This window comes from Myzus persicae, unplaced genomic scaffold (assembly GCF_001856785.1).
Source record: "Myzus persicae strain clone G006 unplaced genomic scaffold, MPER_G0061.0, whole genome shotgun sequence".
Classification (NCBI taxonomy): domain Eukaryota; kingdom Metazoa; phylum Arthropoda; class Insecta; order Hemiptera; family Aphididae; genus Myzus; species Myzus persicae.
In genome coordinates, this window is record NW_019101036.1 from 543,647 (window position 1) to 564,421 (window position 20,775).

General features: G+C 38.2%; 1 protein-coding gene across 1 annotated transcript; it reads left to right on the forward strand.

The window, feature by feature from the left end:
- The first annotated feature begins 1,156 nt into the window (after positions 1–1,156).
- LOC111027467 lies at positions 1,157–20,595 on the forward strand. The gene is given in 7 exon segments (XM_022305848.1): positions 1,157–1,190; positions 2,037–2,153; positions 5,593–5,862; positions 7,554–9,100; positions 18,124–18,243; positions 18,392–18,650; positions 20,075–20,595. Coding segments are annotated over 7 exon segments (2,850 nt in total). The 5' UTR covers positions 1,157–1,171; the 3' UTR covers positions 20,593–20,595.
- Positions 20,596–20,775: the final 180 nt, after the last annotated feature.

A 20,775-nucleotide genomic window follows, 5' to 3' on the forward strand; every position in this document is an offset into this window, starting at 1 on the left:
GCGGTTTAAATCTGCTCAACTTGACCGTCCACACAGAAATTCGTCGTTAACAATTCAATGTTTATGCTCACCCCGAATGCGCTCAGGTGTGGACGCGCCTTCATGATACGCTGATTGCGGACACTCATAGACACCGTGTAAATAAAAAACAACCCCCCCCCCCCCCAAAAAAAAACCTCTACACGACGGGACTCGGACAACCGAAAAAAAAAACCCATGAACGCGTATGAGCTGATATGGGTATAGGTACCCATATTAAATAGTATATATATTATATTGTATATTATACCAGAGGTATTCAAACTGTTCGTCGCGGCTCCCAGGGGCGTCGCGGGAGTTGTCGGAGGGAGCCGCGTAGTATAATAATTGAAAACCAATAAATATTTTTTACGTAAAACGTTTACTATTATCGTCATCGAGGCACACCGGTTGGGAAACGTCGAATTGTCTACAACCGTCATTCGCTAAATATATAGCTTTAATTTTTTTATTTATGTAATACGGTGAATAAATAATAAAAATAAATCATAAAATATAAATTGCATTCGTGTAAACATCGATTTTTTCGTCATTTATAATTCGGCAGCCGTCGACATTTTGTGAAGACTCAAAGGAGCCGTGCGACGAAAAAGTCCGAATACCTCTGCAGTATTATACGAAAAACCGCAGTCGTGTCCGTCACCCGCGAAGACGTCGCGCGTCACACACGGTCGTAATATATTACATAGGCACGCGGCGCGCACGCGCACACCCTCGGCACATGTACAATAATAATATTGGGCAGTGTGGGCGCCGAGTTTCGAGTGGGCCACGGCGGTCCTCGGGCTCGGATACCCGGGTTACCCTACATGGCCAGTGACGCAACGGTCGCAGCACACTCCTACCTCAACGCCGGGCGGCCGCCGTGCAGAGTTATGGGCGGGCGGGCGGACCGGCCGAAAAACGAGAGAGAAGGGGGGAGGAGGAGAGAGAGAGAGAGAGAGAGAGAGAGAGAGAGAGAGGGAGAGAGGGAGAGAGGAAGAGAGAGAGAGAGAGAGGGAGAGAGGAAGAGAGAGAGAGAGGAAGCGGGAGGGGAGAGAACGAAATAGACACGGGCAATGTTGTTATCGTTATTAATGCGTTTTCGTATTATAATACTATAATATGTACGGAGGTGACGGACGAGTCGATAATGGACGAGATTCGCTCCGGTTAGTAGAGTCGAGCTTTGGTATAGTTAACGCGGTTCGACGATAAGTTTTTAACTCCCGCGAGAGCGTGTAAGGCCGACGCGTGGGAAAAGATGTCTGACGGCGAGAAGCCGAGTCGTCACGATAATATCGTATACGATGACGATGTGCGGATTTTCTAACTTGGTATACGGTCGAGTTATAAAAACGTAAACCACGATCGAAACAACCCCGGCTCTATGGTTAACCGCGAGATTAACCGACACTGTACAGCTCTAACTCCAGCTGCTCGTATGTTATTATTACACTAACCGATTGATGCCCACCTCCGTAACCGCCCTACCAAGCTGTAGGTAGATGAGGTATATACCGTAGGTACCTACGTGTCGTACGATTACTTGTATTATACACGGAGGCCCGAACTTCCACTCGAACGCGGAAAACGTTATCAAACAATATCGTCGTTTGGTTTCATTTTCAAAAGCCGTTTCCACTTCGGTTTCGCGGGCCGTTGTCGGTTTTTTACACTGCGCGCGGTTCGTATTGTTTTTTTTATCGATGTCGGTCAACGCTGTCGTCGTCGGAACGATGTATTTCACATATATATATTTATAGGCGTATAAAAATAATATAAATGTACAAAATAAACATTTTTTTTTCGTTTATATTTATACTATAGGTATACCTATAGGCTATATTGTGTATTGTAACGACACGTTTATTCGTCGCGTGTGTTTGACGACCATCATACACACACGCGCACACCAACACGGAGACTTGGCGAATTCTGCAACAATTCAATTACCCACACATCACAATATATTATAATATTATGTAACCACGTGCGTTCACTCGTTTTGTTCACAGATCCCGAGCTAAACCCCGCAAGCATGCTGGACGTGTACAGATCGGACTCGCAAAAGTCCGACTCGTCGCAGAGGCCGAGAGTGTCGTTCAACCGGGACGTGCGGATCAAGAAAATCGGTACGCAAACAAATTTAAACTCTTTACAATAATTACAATGATGATATTACGTCCTGTTTTCGTTATTTTTACGATGATAATTTCAAATGTTTGGTCCGTATCGTTTCCGAGCGCACCGCCATATCGTTCTGTGCGCGGTTCGCCATTAGATTGGGTTAGGTTAAGCCGTACAATATTATTGTTATTATTACTAACTGCTGTAACACGATATCATTATTATTATGGTCCGTACGGTTTGTTGTTGTTTTTACCTGCGTCCAGACGTATATCATTATGATGCGCACGCCTCCTCCCCACACAGTTAAAAACGCGCCACAAGCCGCGGCGGAAAATTATGTCGAAACAATAATGAAGTGTGCAAATAATCGGGAAGGCACCGGTTCCCCCGCTCACTTCAGAACAGGTACTCGTTACAAACTATTACTACATATCGCGGTAATTGTGATATGGGATTTCGGTAGAGAGACAAGGGCGTCGTCTGTGTGACAATAATAACATTTTAACCCAAAACCCCGGGAGCTGCGCACGGTGGCATAATATTGTAAAGACCCATGTCCACGCGCAGCTATCGTTCAATCGTTGTACGTGAATATAAAAGCGTGTTGGGGAAATTTTCCGTCAAAAGGGTACATAATATTGTTTAATAACAATATTGATATCTACAGTATTATAATAGAGCTATACATTTAATCGTGTTTTTTTTCTCTCTCTCTCTCTCTCTCTCGAACCCGGGTTATGGACTTTAACACTTTTTCCATGGCACCAAACAGTGACCTGCACGGGATGAGTGGAGCGCACGGCGGAATGAATGATGATGACGCGTGCTCGGTATGCAATGAAACGGACGACACGACGAGGGTTCGAAACATAATTACGGTCATTTTAATTACAATGAAAAAATATTATTTTACGAATTAAACAGAACATTTTGAATGCCCGTGCATATGCACAAACAGAGTTGTTTTTTTTTTTTTAAATAACATAGCCAGTATATGGGTTAACTGTGGTTAAAAATGTTGCTAAAAATCCGAGAAAATTATTTCGGAGAGTAAAATTTAAGTAGTAAATCGAAAAAAAAACCAAGGACAATCGCAGAGGTATTAAATACTGACGATATTTTATGAATGAAAAAATACGATAATCAATTTTGAGCTTGTGTGTGTGTGTGTGTGACTCGAGTAATAGAAACAAAAGAGTTTCCTACTTTAATTACAAAAATAAAAATTAGGTATGGTTTGTATAATATGTGCGAGTGTACCGTGTACGAACCACGAAGCCACTGTCAATAAAACAAGTAGGCGTTGATCGATGATTATGAAAAAACATAAACTCAACAAACGGGAATTCATTTCATAAATAATTATTATAAAATTAAAAAAATAAATAGGTTATAATATATATGAACCTAGTTTTTATCTACCTTTATAATATTATAATCGTCACGGCATATATTATAACGAAATGTACAATTGAAGGCTGTAATAATAAAAACTTAAAATTGAGTTATGTTTTTAAAATATGTGGACTGCCGCCACATAATAATTATAATATGACCACATTTTAAATAATATTAGTTTTAGCGAAAAACGGGGAAATTGTGTAAAAGTACTCATCAATAATGAAAATTCAAAAGTTCCTCATTCAGAGTTTAAAAATGTGTGTTTAATAACCTACTTACTTCGATTACGTTTAGGATTAAATAAAATGTCATCGTTGATACTATGCACTATAATATATAAATGTATTGCATCAACTATTGCAGTCATATATTAATATATTATACGATTTATACGTACGTCTCTTCAGACCTGCTAAACGCCTAACTCCGGTGTTGTCCGAACTATCAGAGAAATGACGACATGACGTTATGAATAAAAGTAACACATTAACCGACCACGAATACCATCATATCCCATAAAATATGAGTATGTGTTTATTGTGTAATATAATGTAGCTGCATATTACGAAGCCGAGAGAAAAATTCTTAGTGATCGAATGTGTAGTACAGGTGATAATGTAGATTTTTAAAAATGTCATAATGCAAACGTGATATTGATTTATGAAGCATAACTCGTCATCACTCGAGATTAAAGGAATTTAGTTCGGTTCACTGCATAAATGGTGCTCATGATCATTACAAGTATTTATGGGGCACTCGACGGAGATAAAAATAAAAATATTTTTATATTATCTATTTAGAGGTCGAAAAAACGATTTGAGGTTGTATAAAAGCTGAATAAGGACACTGTACAGTACGAAATATGTAAAGAAACTAATGATAAGGACTTAAATACGAATAGAAGTTTAGTCCGTTTAAGACGGAATGAGTATGTTTGTAATGTTTGTGTTGTACGAGACGAACCGAGAGGTGGAGAGTCGAGAGTCCCAGCGATTGCTGGACTAGTGCAGGAGAAGGTCAAGAAAAGGGGCGTCGTCCAATGTCACATATATTTAGTAACGTTTTTGGAATACATGCATTATACAACCACAAACATTTCCGGACAAATTAATGATTGTCATACATTTATTATTGTCATTTGTCATGTCTTGACGTATGCGCAATTCCAAATAATTCATTATGAATCACTTTATCGTTGGTTATAAAATCATAATGTAAGATAAACATAATCATATGTGCCAACCTACATGTATGTGTGATTATTTTATAGATTTAATTTGCGATACCTATTTCCATATGGCATTTAGAAATAAAAAGATAATGTAGTATTGTGAGTACACTCGTTTTGGATAATTTTAAGCGATAAGTCAAATGTAATCAAGCCACACTTGTGTGACTTTATTATGCTAGATATAGCCATTAGCCACATAGGTAGGTAAATTCAATAATTACCCTGACTATAAGTATTTAAAGTGTTAGTAGGTGTAACTATAAAACACGACACAAGAATACGAAATTTAGAATTCCAGAGACAGTTCAGTATTTTTTTATAATTTATCAAATATCTGGGTAATAACTAAAATTAATGCTGCAGAAATAATTTTTTCAAAACGTTATTTTTTGTAGATAACAACAATTTGAATAGTTTATAGTACCTATACGGCTATACCTACCTGGCTACCTATCAAAATTAAATTATCTTATCAGAGCTTTTTTCAAATATTATTAAAAACAAATTGTATTCACATTATTTATCATTTTATTTATAAGTTACGGTACCTGATATAAGAATAATTTTGGGGTTTCGCGTCGTAATTATTATTCGTGTTTGTTGTAACGAGCATGTCACGTTACCGTTGATGTATCACGACATAATATATAAAAAAAAATACCACCACCACCAGAGAACTTTTCGTGTAATTATGAACTCCGAGAAACACAATTTATCATGCGAATTTCAAAATAGTTCTATTCAATAAGTACACATAATTTATCGTTTCTGACTGTGTGTTTGTTTATCTGTTTGTAACTGTTCGATAGGCAACTCAGATGCAGCAAGTATTGTGGAAGCTTTAGCCGGAGATGGCGAAGGTCACTTGGTGCCCACGCCAGTTCGCAGGGAAAAGATCAAAGCGTCTAAGCGTGAACTCGCGTTGGAAGCCGACCGCGTGCTCAAGCAGGCAGACAGCGTGGCCTCTCTGCACTCGGATGTACCGCCGAGAAGGCAGCAGAGGAGCAAACCAGACGGAGCGTCCCTCCAACGGAAGACCAGCTTCGGAGGGACAGACTCGAAAAAATGGAATTCCGAAGGTAATATCCCCCCCCCCCCCAATTCGAAGGTTTCGAAAGCCATTATACTGTCAAAACCAATACCTGCTGCACCTGTGAATATATCATGCATCCATTATGTAACTATACTGCAGTACAGGCATAAGCACTGCAGATCATATGAAAACCTAACCTTTCGTATAGTCTGTGCCCTGCAGTGTTATGTGAGTGTAATTGGATGAACACGGTTGTTATTATAATATTAAAAATGCATCTCCCCTTGAAAAAGGTCCTAAAATTAAAATAATAAATGTTCCCGTCAGTGGTATTATTTTAAAATATAATGTTTTCATATAGACACTTGAGTGAAATATTCTAATAATGTGTAAGATTAACAGGTGTCTATTGTATGTATTGTTAGAAAATACCATCGACCAATAATAATAATAACGATTTAAGAGCTCTAGATAAACATTACTATTGTTTTGAATCAGGTTATTACGAGAACACTGAAGTACCTATACAAAGAAAACTAAAAAAAGTATAAAACATTATATAAAAGAAAAATTTTAAATCTTTCATGAATTAAACTATATATTTATTATATATTGGGAGAAAAAAGTATACGAATTCACTTTAGAAATATTGTTTTTTAATTTACTTTTTAATAACTTTATTTTAGTTATTAATTGCTCACTATGATGTTTGCAGTTAAAGTAGACTTCTTTAACACAATTTAAATTACATGGAGATATTTTTTTTCTGCATTAATAAAAATAATGTATTTTCGTACACTCGAAACTAAAAGCATTTAAGTAAATATTATAAAATTTAATGAATTCTCTTTGAACGAAATAAAATAATAAAAATATGCTTTAATTTGTTTTTAACATCGTTAAAATAAATTGTAAAACTTTTTCATCATAAAACTCAATAAAATACGTTATTGAATAAAAACAATTTCCCAGTTGAATAAAATGTATAAAATACCTAACAAGTAACAGTCAACGAATTTATAAATTATAAGCCATATTGTTTATACCTATATAATAAAATAATTACAATAATAATATGAGCATTTCGGAGTATTTTAACGCACATATTTGCTGATATTTTTTAGTATTCTATTACACCGCTCAGTTAGAATCTGCTCTGTAATTTAACATACTCACCAATTATCAGTTGATAGAAGAATGGGATTTTCTTTTACACAGCTAAATTTAGAATAAATTAAAAAACGAAAGATTTGTTGAGAGTTTAATTGTTTTTTCGTTTTATTTGCTATTTATGGCCCTAATACTGTTTGTTAAATTCACTGCCGAGACTAAACAAACATTTCGAATGGGTTTTTACTTAAATATCTTACATATAGTGGATATAATCGAAAATGTACACAAACGGAAAGAATAAACACAACCGCAATAATCTTCGGTGTCAGTTGGTGTGTAAACAGTCGACGAATAAAGCGAATAATTCTCGATTATGACTGAAGAGTCAAAAAAAAAGTAAAAGAAAAAAGTAGAATATCCTTTATAGGCTTTGAAAAATTAAAAAAAAAAATCGACGCTAGGTTCTTTGAATATTTATACACTGACTTACGGAACAGCCGCAATACACTTCCGGTTAGAAAGGTAGTTCAACAATATTTATCAAACAGTTCAAATTTTTGTACACGAATTCTTTCATTGTAAACATGTTTTAATTTATCGACGTCGGTTGGGTTGTGCACACAGGTAAACTGTCGTCGTACATGTCGTTGGACAGGCCTAAGAACCGGATCAGGAAGAGGGAGCAGCCGACGTGGGAAGAACAGCGGCAGGGCGGGCAACAGTATCGGTCGTCGACGGACCTGACGACCGCAGTGGCGCCGCCGAAGAGACGTTCGACGGCATCTTCGGGCGGCGGCAAGTTGACGAGGAGCGTCAGCGATGCGGGCGACCGGGACAAGCCGCTGGCGTCCGGCGACGGCGGCGACGCGAAACGTTCGATATCGTTGTTCGGCACCATCCAGCGGATCAAGACGAAGATCAAAAAGCGTCCGACGGCGGTGGCCGCGTCCGAGCCACCCCCGCGGAGGACGTCGTCGGGGGCCGACCGGTCCTCGGAACCGTCCACGCCACGGCCGGTGACGGGCCCGTCACCACCTCCGGCGCCGATCCGGGCGAAAAAACAGCTGTCTCCCATCATCGAGTCGTCACCGCGGGACGAGTACTTCAAGTAAACGGTCGGCGGACCGCTGGGCTACGGCGGCGCGTCCCCACCGCGCCCCGTCCGCGGCCACAAGGTCGACCGGATCGTCCGGAAACTGCAGCATCAGCAACAGCAGCACCAACAGGCGGCGGCGGCCGAGCTCGCCCGTCAACCGTCGCCACCGCTGCCGCCACCGCCACCGTCGTCGTCGTCGCCAGACTTTGCCCACGCGCACAACGGCAACGAACCGTTTTCGTACACGGCCACGTCGTCGCCCACCATCGTCCACCTACCGGACGACACGGCGGCGGCAGCTGACCGACCGCCACCACCGCAACGGCAACGACAACAGTATCGCTCGGCCGGCGGCATGGACGACACGTGGACGTCATACGACGATCTCAGCCACAGGCGGGACGCTCTCGAGTCGAGGCTGCAGAAACGCGCGGCCACCGTGGTGGTCAGACCGCAGCGGACGGGGTCGGGGGCGGCAGTGCGCGTGCGAACACCTCCGGATGCGGCGCCGGACACGTACGCGACGGTGTACAAGAAGAACGAGACGCTCGGCGGCGGCGACAGATACTTCGAGCGAAAGATAGTCACAGAACACCGGTTCGCCCGGAGGACGCCCAGGCTGTCCGGCGACGGTAGCGATGACCGTGACGACCACGAGGACGACGTCGACGCCGACCACCATGACCGGCATCACCGCGACGCCGCTGTCCATCGCGATACCGCCGCCCACCACGACCATCATCACCGCGACACCGCTGTCCGGCCGACGGATGGCAGCCGCGGCCGTCCGCCGACGTCCCGGACCTCTTCAGGCATGCCGACCATCGTTTCCCGGAACAACGTGACCGTCGTCAACGCGCCGCCGCGCTCCGCTTCCGTGTACGGTGCCGACAAGCCGGCCAAAAAGCGTTCCAGGCTGGACAAGTTCAAGATGCTGTTCACCGGCGGCTCTTCCGCGTCCAAGGAGAACAAGCGGCCATCGTCGTCCGCTAAAGCTCAGTACAACTCGTCCGATCCCGAGTCGTACACGTCGTCTTTGCGCAAACGATACAACGTGTTCACCGGTACCGACAACGTAAGTACACTTACCTAATGACGATCAAAGTAATAATACACCGATAAAGTGAGGGGCAGCTACATAACATTGTAGTCTCTCATACAGTCTTTACGACACTAATATTATGCTTAACTGCTGAAGTAATAATAATAACTAACGAAGTCAATAGCTGCGAATGTAAGTCATTACTATGAAAATACTCTTACACTTATATAATATTTGTAGTTATGAAGAATAGTGTCGAACCTCGGTCCTAAACTCTCTCTCTCTCTCCTTCCCCTCCCCCCAACTTTGTGTTTTCGTAATCACATTTGTCGTCAACATTGAGGTTCTACTCTATTTGATCGTCTAGAACCAACATTTGTAGGAATTTAGTTCATGGTGGATTCGAAGGGGGGGGGGCTGTTGGTTGGTTAAGTCTGTAAAAAAGTTTTTCCAGTCCCCCCCTCCAAATTCGAAAAAGTTTCAGTATGAAATGTGAACGCATTCGTACAACCGTTATATTATGTAGAACCGAATGACGTTTTATTGTTTTATACATATTTTATTAGGTATGCATATTGTGCAGGGTGCACCATGGATACTTAATCATTCGTGTTTAGGCTTTTCTAACGCCAACTCATTGTTATTTATTCAACGTCTCATATTGTTCCACTCGTTTACTTATCGCACACATTGTATAGATTGTAAATTGTCATTAAATAAAGCCAAATCATAATGATTTGTTAATATACTTCGCTACTTTCGACAACAAATATTTATACACTTTTTTACAAATAAATATTCAAAAACACATTTGTATTTGATAATTGGTATTTAATAGGTTGATAATAGATATACTCACAAACCACAGATGTTGTGGTGGTAAACGAAGTGACTTCGGGCATTCCATATCATTCCAATAATTAGTAAACAACAAACATCTTGGAATCTGCCAGTCTAGTCTGTGATCTATATCAGGGTGGTCCATCCGCGGCCCTCCAAGCCTGTTTTTTCGTCCTCCTTAGAAAACAAATATTTAATAATTATTTTAGTGTCTTAAGTGTGATGAATTTAAAAAAAAAAACTAAGGTGGTGGGAGAAGGCGCAGTACTAATCTATACGTATGATATCTACAATGTGATAACTTGTGCATTATATTATATTATTATATTATTTTATGTTTGTTATAAAATAAAATACCAATAAAAATATTTTTTCTTCTTACTTAGCGTTTATAAATGTGTGAATTGACCAGCAAATTGCAGAAGGTCTGACCACCCTGATCTATATAATGTATCCATACTCCCCATAGCACAACATCGTTATGGGTTTGGAAACGTTTCACGCCGTTTCGTCCGGTGCGCGTAGAACGTTTTAGAATATCGTGCCCCCCTCCGCCCCACTCGAGTTGTGTTTGATTTCGATTATGACGCAAATTTTGCGACCGAAGTCCGAAAGTTATTCGATGACGACACACTGCAGTTCTCGTATCACAGACGAGCACCAAATTCGGGCAAATTATTATTCTCGCCCTCGCTATATCCCATAATGTATAAATGTTCAATTACGAGTGGATTAGTCACGTTTTAACGGCAACAACGCCAAAAGTGTTCGATTCCATAATAATATTACATAATATTATTTCTACATTTTATTATCATTGCCTGTACACATTTTACGGAAAACAAAATCTATCCAAATTTTTCGAATCATAACGGACAATAACGGAAACAACGAAAACACACAAATACACAATACTATAACAACAAGGCGTATTATTATTAGACCGATTTTTTTTGATTTTTTTCATAAAACGATCGAGCGTGGGCAAACATTAGCTGTTAATGACAATTTAACGATATAGCGCCGTAGCTGGTCGAGCCTAGGTTAGTCTAATAATTGACTTGTTCATTAATGCGTCGCCCAAATTATACACCGTCGACACGTCTTGACGTGATCTCGCGTTAACGGTTATTTGTTTTCTTGAAATGTTTAAAGAAATAAAAAAACGACGGAATATCAACAAACAAGCGGCATCGTCCGTTTTGTTTAAAAATCACGAGTTTTTCTTTTTACGTGTAATTTCCCACAATCCCACGTCGACGTCGATTAAAAAATATGTTATTGGAAAAACGGACAACATAATTACGAAACCTTTCGAAACGTACAAACTCCTCTTTTGTAAACACGTTCAATGGGTATGGTTGAAACCTCGTCGCCAACACATTATTATATATTAATACACACACATAATATTATTGTGTTTGCCATTGTATATAATTGTTATTACTGCAGCAGTGTTGCACAATCTATTGGTTATCTAGTTAATAGTTATTACTGTATTAGGAGAAACAAAAAATGTGTATACCTACGATAAAATTAAAATACAAAACCGATGTATGGGTAGGTAACTAAAATGTTAGACATGGTATAGATGCAACGATGTCATCCTACTGCAGCAACGTGCATAATAATTAACATTCATTATAGGCAAGGCTGGGCATTAACGAGTTAAAAAGTTATAGTCGCTTGGACTAAAACTAAATCACATACATTTTTTTTACAGTAATTATTTAAATTTTTTCCACGATATGTTGTTACTTGTTGAATTGCATAATATACCTAGTACCGTTTATAGTTTATGTTTTTTTCAATAAATCCCATGGATTTATAAAATATATTTAGTTTTGTACAAATTATTTTATTAATAGAAAAAAACAAACATATATCAAAGATCGGAAATGGCTGTTATTTAAGATTGTAATGAAGTTATAATCCCACACAGAAATATTTGTTTCAAATCTTACAATAATAACATACCAGGTAATCAGATACCCGGTTTGGACGGTTCGGTAATTAAAGAAATGTTGATGTAGTGATCTCTTATAAATTAACCTATAAATAGATTATAATTTCAGTTATTACATGATTATATGGTGTTGGAAGAAGTCTTACCTCTATGCTATTTTTCTGTCAACAACAACTCTTAAATGTATTATTTTTCTACAATATATTTGGATGTTATTGTACCTACCTATAGGTACTTAAAAAAATACGATAGTCCATTCGCAATAGACTAAACATAATATGTATAGTACATAGTACATACTCAGTCAAAGAAAAATGTAACTGAATTTTTACTAAGTGGACGGACGAAATTTTTTTTGTATTAAACTTTTAATTTTTACAACTTAAAGAAAATAAAAGTTCCTTAAACTTTAAGCTTAACTTACATTTTCCAATATTAACTTGACGAGTTAAAAATATTGGTTATAACTTGCCCATCCTTGATTATAGGTAGTGAAAAAACGAGTGTACATATTTTGTTTTTAATTTATATTTTATTCAATGATTTAGAGGAAGTCGCACTAATATAATATTAAGTTCATCACGTCCTCTATTCGTCAAAGAAAATAATAAAAACGCCCATTTATGTTACAATCTAAAAACGTAACAATATTTTCAAGAGCTTCTTGCAGTAATATTTATGTCGCAAAACATAACGTGTCTTAGATATGTGTAGTTCGTTATGTTGTGGATAATTAATCATCGTTTCTTGTTTAGTAGGTAGCCGTATGTGTAATAGTATATTTAATACCAAATTATTCTCTTATTGCCTCATTGGTTGTAGTAAAATGATTTGTATAATATGTACACGTCGTCCATTAATTTTCCGGGTTCAACTTCGATTACACTGTAAGCTGCTTAGCTACCAATAAAAATATCATGAAATATTACTCGAGCACAAAAAAGTCGTTTACAGAAATAATAATTTATGATTTAAACGTATTACAATTTACACATATATTTTTTTGTTATACTGAAATTATTGTTACAGTATATCCATCATTCTCCAACTATTTGGTTGGTATTGTTTGCATAATGGTATCAATTAAGACTTTCATGATTTATATATGTGACGTTTAAAACACCCCGGGTACCTAATATGGGGTATCCTGATGGTAAATGGATGTTAATTGACAATTGTAAACACCTTGGTAGTTGCTAACCAATTACCAGGGTCAAAAACGTCTTGTGGCTGCACGTGTGACCTCATGCTGATAAGTGATAAATGATAATATATCATAACATTAGCGGTTATTCTTATATTATTATTTAGCACGAAACGATTCCAATCCTGATATTCTACTTAATATTATATGCGTCAGTTCAATTTAAAAATGTCAATTTTCATTTGTTTTTTTTTTAGCGAACCTCGGTATTTCATGTCGGTGATATAATCCGATCACGCTGTAATAATATCATATTCTAGGTGATATTATTTTTAGTTTCATAAGTTCAGAGGGAGAGAGTATAATATGACATGGAACAAATAAATAGGAAGTACTAAGTAGGTATGTACCTCTATAGGTAGGTTTAATATCGTTCAATAATTCAATGCATACGCGTTCGGTATAATTTCTAAGCTAATTATCATGTAATTTATAGAAACACATCATATGGGTTCCTGTATGATTAAAATATTATCCATTCTCTATCTGACCGCCTCCTTGGACGGTCAGATGGCGTGAAAGTTAAAAAATAAGGAGTACTGCAAGTTTTCAAAAGTACTAGCAAACGATTTTAGCACGTAATTGTGGGTTAAAAACGTAAATATTTCACTGTTGGCATAATATCATCACCATAAAATATAATATAAAATCTCGAAAGACGTAACCTTATAGCTATAATACCTATATGATGTTCATGACCTGTTCGTGTGTGTGTTTTTTTTAAACCGTTGCAATCTATGTATCCACTTTTTAACACAATATTAATATCTATGTTACTCTTATGTCTGTTATTATTCGACATTTAAACATGTTATGCACTGATGTACCGGGTTTATTATTATGTATTCAAAACATAATACGAGGAGCCTATGGGCTAAATATTATGAATAAAATGTAGGTATACTCGTTTGTACCTTTATTACAACAATATGGGTAAACGCCTCCTTATTGTTGTTGTTGACGTCGAGTCGGGTGTTAATACTATTTATTTTTTTATCGGAGATACCCACTTTGTACAGTTAAATAAAGTTCGCCGATTGGACATCCGAATGTAAACCTAGTGTCAAAATATTACGGGAAACGCGTGTCGAGGAAATCTTCGTTTTCGGTCGAACATAATAATGTAACGTATAAGCCAACTGAGGTTATGCAATACCCACACTGTATGCAGTATACAATATTATATACATGGCTAGATAGATAGTATATAATGTCGTGTACGTCTTTATTTGGTTGCGGACCATAATGGTCAACACCCGAAAACTGGTTTGTCACGTATTATTTCGCTATATTATCGCTATATATCCTTTCTCCGAGGTACCTCATCTATACAACGCTTTATTATGACGTATTAAATGATAGTACCTATATATAATAGTATCCACATAATGCGGTGTGTAATGCGAGTGTGTGTGTGTGTGTGTGTGTGTGTGTGTGTGTGTGTGTGTGTGTGTTGTTATTACCATAGTGTTATTATACCGCTGTCGTAAAGACAAAAATGCCGATTCGGTCGATCAACCGGTGCGAAAACGTCAGGTGCAGGTACTCTGCAAAAACCGTCGTTTGAAGTGGCCAATCCAAACGTCTCCACATAGATCCTTGCTCCTTGATTTACTTATATTATAAATATAAAAGAGAGAGGGGGGGATAGACATTTACGAATAATTATCAAGTCGAGTGACTTGACAAGCCTTTGTCTATACTGTCGAGCAGGCACTGCAGCTGTGTACAATAATAATATAATATAGGTAGGTATATTATATATGGGGAGAAATATTTCTGCTACAGCTCGCCTCCGAGCGATAATTAACCCTGGAGACTTCCGTAATTAGGCTTTGAGCAGGCCTTTGTTCCCCCGTAATGAAAAAAATCTCGTTCTAGATCCGCATCTACTGCAGCAGTAATTATCATACAATATTATTTATGGGTATATATATTATTATGGCGTTGTAAACGGTATAAACGGTATAATTAATATGCCTATACCATCCAAATCATGCCTGCCATAGTTTTGCAGTGTATATAATTAATGCATTGAAATAATATAATATCACTGCTGGCGTTGATGATATACCATGTTATAATGCGATTGTATTTTATTCAAAAAGATAATGGCCGCGGCAGATTGATTCCGTCGGCGTTGGGCGCATAAATAGTGATATAAATATATACATAAATAATACAATTATACATTATTTAAAATATACATATTCGAAACCGTTTTTTTTTCAAATCGTAATAATATTACACAGGCATCTAAAATATTATGGATTTTCGTCGTTTTCGGGGGGTTGGGCCGGTATAGCGCGTCTATCCGTCGCACATGCCGCCGCCGCCAGTGGCCGATCGCCCGCGTACGTGTGCAGAAGTATATTATTCATTATAAATTACAATAATAATAATAATGTAATACGTTTCCGCCGATCGAAACTCCCGTCACAATTAATATAGTGCTTTCTCCACGCTCGTATATATAATATAATAATATTATATTCGAGCTGCAATCTAACCTGGATGTCCATATATGCGCACGCGACGGCCATCCGGTGCTCCACGCCTGTGTTGTCTATATGACTATATCCTTGTCCATCCTTGGCCTCGCTCGTTGCAAATATTGCACACACACGCACACACACGCGCACACACACACACACGCACACACGCACATTATCGTATAGTGATACCGCTTGATTCACGTAATACCACAAAAATCGGTAGATGATATTATAGTGTACCGACGCGACGCGTGTACACCTATACGAAAATATGAGCGCAGATGGTCGCCGAAAAACCATGTTTTCGTTCCCGGGGGGGCTCTACGGGGACGACACTGCGAACATTGCAATAATATACCGTTAAAATCGAAATCAATCGATATTAATAATAATAATAATAATAATAAATAATAATATGCGTTACACTATACGCGCGGCGGTACCTAATGAAAACACGTAGGTAGGTAGGCACATTATGATGCAACGACGCATATATTATTATGTAAATATTTCAAAATATAACAATGTCTTGCAGGTACCCATGTAGAGTTATATTATTTGGTATCCGTATGCAATATAGGTATTTTCGAATTGACGAAAAATATAATATTTAATTCGTCCGACGAGAATTTTCTCGTGTAACGGTACCAATCGTTTTTTATTCCTGAGATATATCACAGGCGGACTACCGAGAAGAGAATCATATTATATTATTTTATTTCAGGTGGACTGGAATATTATTCCGTCACCTGCACACACGTCGCATTGCAGAATATCTATAACGATTAAAAATCGTGTAGAAACGCAACGGAAAATTATTGCCATTTTTGGTTTGTAAGCGGTTAATGCGAAATCGTCGAAACCACGAAGTTATATATATATATATTACATTATAATCCCCAGGGTCAAATGCGGTTAGGTTAATGTAATGCATTATTATTGTACGGAGAAAATAAAAAAAAAAAAAATTTTAAAAAATGTTCGAGCTGTACGTGCCGTGGTCGTGTGTGGTGTGCGTGTATAAATATGACTAAAAACCTATATACACATATAATATGACTAAAAACCTATATACACATATAATATGACCGACCTTTCAGCAGTACATAGATGTACATATTATTGTTGTTATATATATTTATTAGTGCACGCTTTTATCGACGCACACATTGGTCGCTTGTAATATTTAATACATACTATTATATACAGTGTGTGTGTGTGTGTGTGTGTGTGTGTGTGTGTGTGTGTGTGTGTGTGTATGGTGCGATTCTGGCCAACGGAGCCAGTTTTTTATAATATTACGTCGCGACCGATGTTTATGTGTATTTAAGTGCAGGTACACGCTGTTCTAATGCGTGTTATTAATACACGTCCCTCGCCTATACTCGGACGCGCAGTCATTGTTAAAAAAATAAAATAAAATATTAAACAAACATTATACTCACCTATAATCTATATAATATCGTTATTATTGCGAAGTCTGCCGATTTTTTTACTCTATCGCCGTGACTCCGCGATTACAATGGCGTTTACATAAACGCGTATATACAGAGTGCTTCGAATGTTGTGGTCTGTGCGTCAAAAACGGCAGTTACAGAACGATATAACCTTTCGAAGGCTAACACTCGTCAACCGTCTTATAATGTATCGAAGTGTTTGTAACGGTAATCATCCGAGTTTCCTCCAGAAATGATAATTTCCGTTCTTCTCCACTGTTCATTGTCCTTCGAATAAAAAAGAAAAAAAGCTCTTAATTATTGCTTCTAAGTTATAACACATTGTACTCTGTATTTCGACCATATTTTAGCAACGGCAATGACAGCCTCAACTGTGAAGTATTTCGTAAATGGCACTGAGAGTCGATAATCTTGTAACTCTAATTATTAAGCTTAAGAATATAACTTATTATTATTTATTATTAATAAGAACGCAAACACAGGCATGCGTTGATAACATTTTCATTAGTTGCATTACATAAAAGTTCTGTTCACTTCCGTTTTTCTAAAAATATTGTTACGAGCTTAACATAACAAAAGTTATTTCAAACCTGTCAGACATTTGTGGTACACTTATGTATTTGTGAATATTACATCATTATAAACAGCTAATATTTAAACAGGTATTCATTTCTTCGTAAAATAATAAAAATATATTTCTCATCATCATCATTTTCAAGTTTTCATTAACCATACATACTGGTTCAAAATCATCAGAAAAATATGAAGTAAAAATAAAAATCTGTTTCAGAATATGAAGTTAAAATTTAAAAATGTATGTCATCATTTAAAAATTAAAATAATGTAATTTAATCAAAATTTTTGTTTAGTAATGACTCAAAGTTATGTAAAAAAAATTCTAAAAAATTTGATACTATTTGAAAAATTGGGTGTTTTGCTATAAAAGAATCGTCTTGCATATTGTGCCATTTCTGTAGATTTTAATATTGACAATATTGTCATACAACTGACACAACATATATTATTTTAATGCAGACGATCGAGTTTGAATATCTAGAAAATGTTAGTAATCAACTTTTGTTTACTGTCTACAGAACAAACAAGGGAATCATGTGTCCGGAAATAGGAGGATGTCATCTCCCAGCAAATCCCAGAAACCGGCCGGAAACAACGCATGGTTCAAGTCATTGGACAGATTCGGCAAGAAAAACAAGGTACGATTTTCCGAAAATCATAAGTAACTTCACACACACACACACACGCACACACCACACACGGTTACATATCATATAAGTCACGATATTCTCTGTACATTTCTAAGCGACTAATGAGTTTTTTTTTCTTGTACATATTATAATACAGAGATCGAAGACGTTCACGTCGGGCAGTGAAAATGATGACGAGATCAGGGTGCACAGGGTGAACGATCGGAACAACTCGAAGGGGACGACCCGGTCGTACCACAGCGTGGGAAACCTCAACTCTCTGGACATGGACCAGTCGCCCAGGCTGACTGCCGACAAGAGGCACTCCCTGATAGACAGTTCAGCGGGCAGCACCACCGAGGGCGACAGTAGTCAGAAATCGCACAAGTCCACGGTCTATCTTCACGCAACCACGGGTATGTACACTGAATTAGCGCCCTCGTGACTATGCAACTGGTGTTTGCATACTTCATGCACTGATAACGGATAAGTCTATGAGTAAAGTATAGGGCAAATACCATATGATTGCATTGAACGAATTATTGAGAGGTACAGGGAGTGAAGTCGCAACACAAAATTGACATGTAACTGATTAATTAATAGGTAGCTTAAGCACCCTCAGTTTTGACATCGAAATGACATTCCTGAGTAGTCGAAGTTATTACGGTCATTCTGTAATATACCTATAGTTATTAGACTGCAGTGGTTCTCAGTCGCAGGGGGGGTGAGGGAGAATTCATGAAATAAAGTAGCTGATTTCATGTGAGGGAAAAAATTACCTTTGATAGATTTGTAAAATATTTCTAAGCACATCTATGATTTGCAGACTGCGTTGAACATTTTTGAAGTGACTCGTACCCAAGTGTCCCAAATTAGTGATTCAGTTTTGCTCCGGTGTCTGATAATAAAATAAAATGAAATTGCAATGCATATTAATCACAAAATTGTGATTGAACGGCGTTGTAAATAGGCTACTATTCGTACACTACTGTTGTTTGTCAATTTTTTAGATACCGAAAGACACTTATCTCGATAGTTTGTTCGGCTGATCCCATTATCGAATACAACATTATTATTATTCTATCAAAATATGTTAGAATTGCCATTTAGTGGGGATGGGGGATAGGGGTCATAACATCTGATCTCAGTCTGCGCAAGCGTTCTCGAAAATATTCAGGAATAACGAAAAATGTTTAATTTTTTAAGTATAAACTTACTTACTTAAATTAATTTTTTTGGTTTACGTGCCTGCCTATGGCATTCATCGTGAGTAAAACCCGCCGTGCGATCGGTACTAATGGACACAAGACTGTAATATACTATTTAAGTAAATGCTTACTCGGCATAGGCTTATAAGAAATAATACCAATTTGCGCCATATACATCTTATTATTATTATTATTATTTACAAACGTACACAACATAGCAAATTTGTGTTCAGCAGTTCCGGTCGTGTATATAGTAACTGTAGACTAAAGTAATACCTTAAATAGTACTGTGAGTTAACAGTTCAAACTTAAAGATAAAAATAGTATTTGTTACTTTCACTCATCATCTGTTTTTTTTTGAGATGGTTTAATTTGTAAGCAAATTATGAGTGTGTAAAATATAAAATTTTAAGAATGTTCATAACTTAATCGGTCAATTTTATTCACTCTAATATTACATGTAACAGCACAAATTTGAAAATTCTGAACTCAAATTTGCCGTGTTGTCCATGTGTGTAAGACAAAGACGACACTCGAGGGCGGACACGCCCTAGCTCTTAACGCCTATCTCGTGTGTAACTATAATATTATTATGTTTGTGTGTTTTGGACGGACGGTGATGACGTGCGCAGTAGGAGAAATACCAGAATCGCGACAGCTGCACCAGTCCGTGTTCGGGGCAAAGAGCAGGCGGGCGGCCAGCCGCGAGGAGCTGTCTTCGCGCAACGACGCGTTCGGCGGGGCCCAGAAGCGCACGCTGTCCCGATCTGTGTCCGTGCTGGCGCCGTGGGCCCCGCGGCACAGCGAGGGCCGGACCGTGGACTACGACGAGCGCGGCCGGCCGCCCAGGGCGCCGTCGTCGGGCAGACACGGACCAGTCAAGGCCACCAAGAGCGACCCGGAAGAGTCAGCGGCGGCGGGCGCGGGCAGGCCCACGTTGGCGGCCCGGACTAAGAACCGGCAGCCGAATCGGGCCAGTTCGGGCGAAGAATCGTCGTTGCTGGACGAAGTTATCATCCGGACCACCAGCCGCACAGGCAAGCTCATCAAGGACGACCGTTCCACGTCCCGGCAGATCGGCAGGTCCATGTCGTCGGCGAACAGGTCAGCCGCGGGAGGCACGTTGACACGGGTCAAGACGAAATCGTAGTGGACAAAGTGGTCGACGACGAAAACAACGACAATAATAATAATAAAAATAATAATATTCATAATAATAATATAATAATAATAATAATAATAATAGCAATAATAATATGTAATAATAATGATAGTAATAAAATATAATAATATAATAATGATGATGATGATGATGATAATAACGCATACAAAT